The sequence below is a fragment of the Alligator sinensis genome, unplaced genomic scaffold, assembly GCF_000455745.1.
Source record: "Alligator sinensis unplaced genomic scaffold, ASM45574v1 scaffold744_1, whole genome shotgun sequence".
In the NCBI taxonomy this organism is placed as follows: domain Eukaryota; kingdom Metazoa; phylum Chordata; order Crocodylia; family Alligatoridae; genus Alligator; species Alligator sinensis.
This window is the reverse complement of record NW_005842241.1, coordinates 1111506-1113448: the sequence shown is the minus strand read 5'-3', so window position 1 is coordinate 1113448 and position 1943 is coordinate 1111506. Positions and strand designations below refer to the sequence as shown.

The following is a 1943-nucleotide window of genomic DNA, read 5'->3' as shown; positions in this document are numbered from 1 at the left end:
GGCACTGCCCCTGGGTCACCACCACTGCAGCCAGTAAAAGAATAGAAAAGCTGCTAGTGATATTACTCCAGGGTCATGCTGCGCTGCACAGGAAGAATGGTAAAAATGCCAACTTCTTGCCTGCACTTGCATTCCAACTTCTGCTACTATGCATGGAGTCACACCAGTGCAGTTGGGGGTAATTTTAAGTTAAAGCTCTAAGCAGATGAAGGCAAACTGACAAAGAGCTAGCTAAACTGACAAAGAGCAAGCTCCTTGGTTGTGGCTGTTGCTGTTGCTTTCTGAAGGTGTCTTGGCAGTGGAGGAGGAGAGAGTGGAGCCACTGTTTTTAAAGATCCTGAGGAGCCTCCTCTTATAGCCTCTAAATGCAAAGAAATAAATGATCGGATCAATGCAACAGTTCATGTTCATCATAGCCACTGTGACTTGTAAAGACATCTTGAAAGCTTTCTGCTCCAAGCAGGATGGCTGGTACAAGATCTTCCTGATCATGAACTGAATGATATTTACATGGTAAGGGCTAAAACACATCACTACAGCCAGGAGCACCACCACGATAACTGTGACAGCCTTTCGGTGGTGCCCATTCTTGTCGGTCAGAGGGTTTTCTTTGGCTGCTCTGCACAATTTGAGGTTGATCCGCACGTAGCAAACCAATATAATTCCGACAGGCAAGAGGAACCCCACCATGCAAGCTCCCAGGAGGATGATGGGAAGTTTGGGAATCTCTTCAAAGTTGAAGTACTCCATGCAGGTCAGCTTGTCTCCCATCATCTTTGTCATGGGCCGCATGAGCAGTGGCATTGTCTGGAGGAATACTAGCAACCAAACCACCCCACAGATATATTTTACACGGCTGACCCTTCTGAACTTGCCCAGGCACCGGCTACGGACCACTGCAATGTAGCGGTCCACACTCACACAGGTCATGAAGTAGATGCCCACGTAGGTGTTCATGTAGAAGATGAAAGCTGTCACCCGGCAAAACAAGTCCCCAAAGGGCCAATTGAATTCCAGGAGATAGTAGGCAATCCTTCCTGGCAGTGCAAGTGTGAAGAGGGCATCAGACAGAGCCAGGTTGATCAGGTAGAGGTCAGTAGAGTTGATTTTCTTCTTCCCTCGCTGAAAGGTGACACAAAGGGCAAGGATATTCCCACAGGAGCCAAAGACCAGCAGGATTATGTAAAAGCATGAAAAAATCACCTTTGCTGTGTAGCGGTGGTGATGCACGTTGCAGCCGCTGTCACTGCTGTTGGTGAGGTTGGCAAGCAGCAAGGCGGCAGCAGCCATTCCGTGTGCGTGCTTCTCCTTGGAAGAAGAAGAGACAGCTGACTTACAACAAGCAAGACCCACAAGCAAACCAACCAGGCTGTGAACCACAGCACTCTCTCAAGCTTAGGAGAGTCTAGTGAAGGCTCGCTTTGCACGAGCTGAGGGTGAGGCTGCTGTCATTTAGAAAACTCTGATTTCAGTCACATTCTCAATAAGACTGTGACTCCCTCTCTGTCTCTTAAACCATTTCTTTTTCAGCTAAAGCCAAAGGGGGGTGTAATCTGTAAAAGAGCACCTTTGAAGGCTGTTTGGACAGTCGATGAGGCACGATGTCACTGGCTGCTGATTGGGGGGAACGTGGGATCTCAAACCAAAAATTCCATAAGCAGCGAGGGTTACGGCACCTACCCAGCCTACACCCCTGCAACCAAAGAGGGGGAGTTTACAAGAGCAACATCACTCACCAGGCCTATGTTTTTCTCTGGTTTTGAAAGAAAACCAGAAAAAAAAGAGAACAAAGAGAAAAATGGCCATTCCCAAATATTTACTGGGATAGGTAAGGATGAACCCTCTTGCAACATCTATTTATCCTTGTTTAAAAACCCTAAACAACTGATAAAAAGGGGAAAAAAGGATAACCTCTCTAAAGGATGTCGCCGGTGTGGCTGCAG

General features: G+C 47.5%; 1 protein-coding gene across 1 annotated transcript; it reads right to left on the bottom strand.

Moving 5' to 3' along the window:
- LOC102373649 (G-protein coupled receptor 183-like) lies at positions 1-1290 on the bottom strand. The gene has a single exon (XM_006027420.2). The coding sequence runs from the start codon at positions 1288-1290 to the stop codon at positions 232-234; it is 1059 nt and encodes a 352-aa protein (XP_006027482.1). The 3' UTR covers positions 1-231.
- Between the last annotated feature and the right edge of the window lie 653 nt (positions 1291-1943).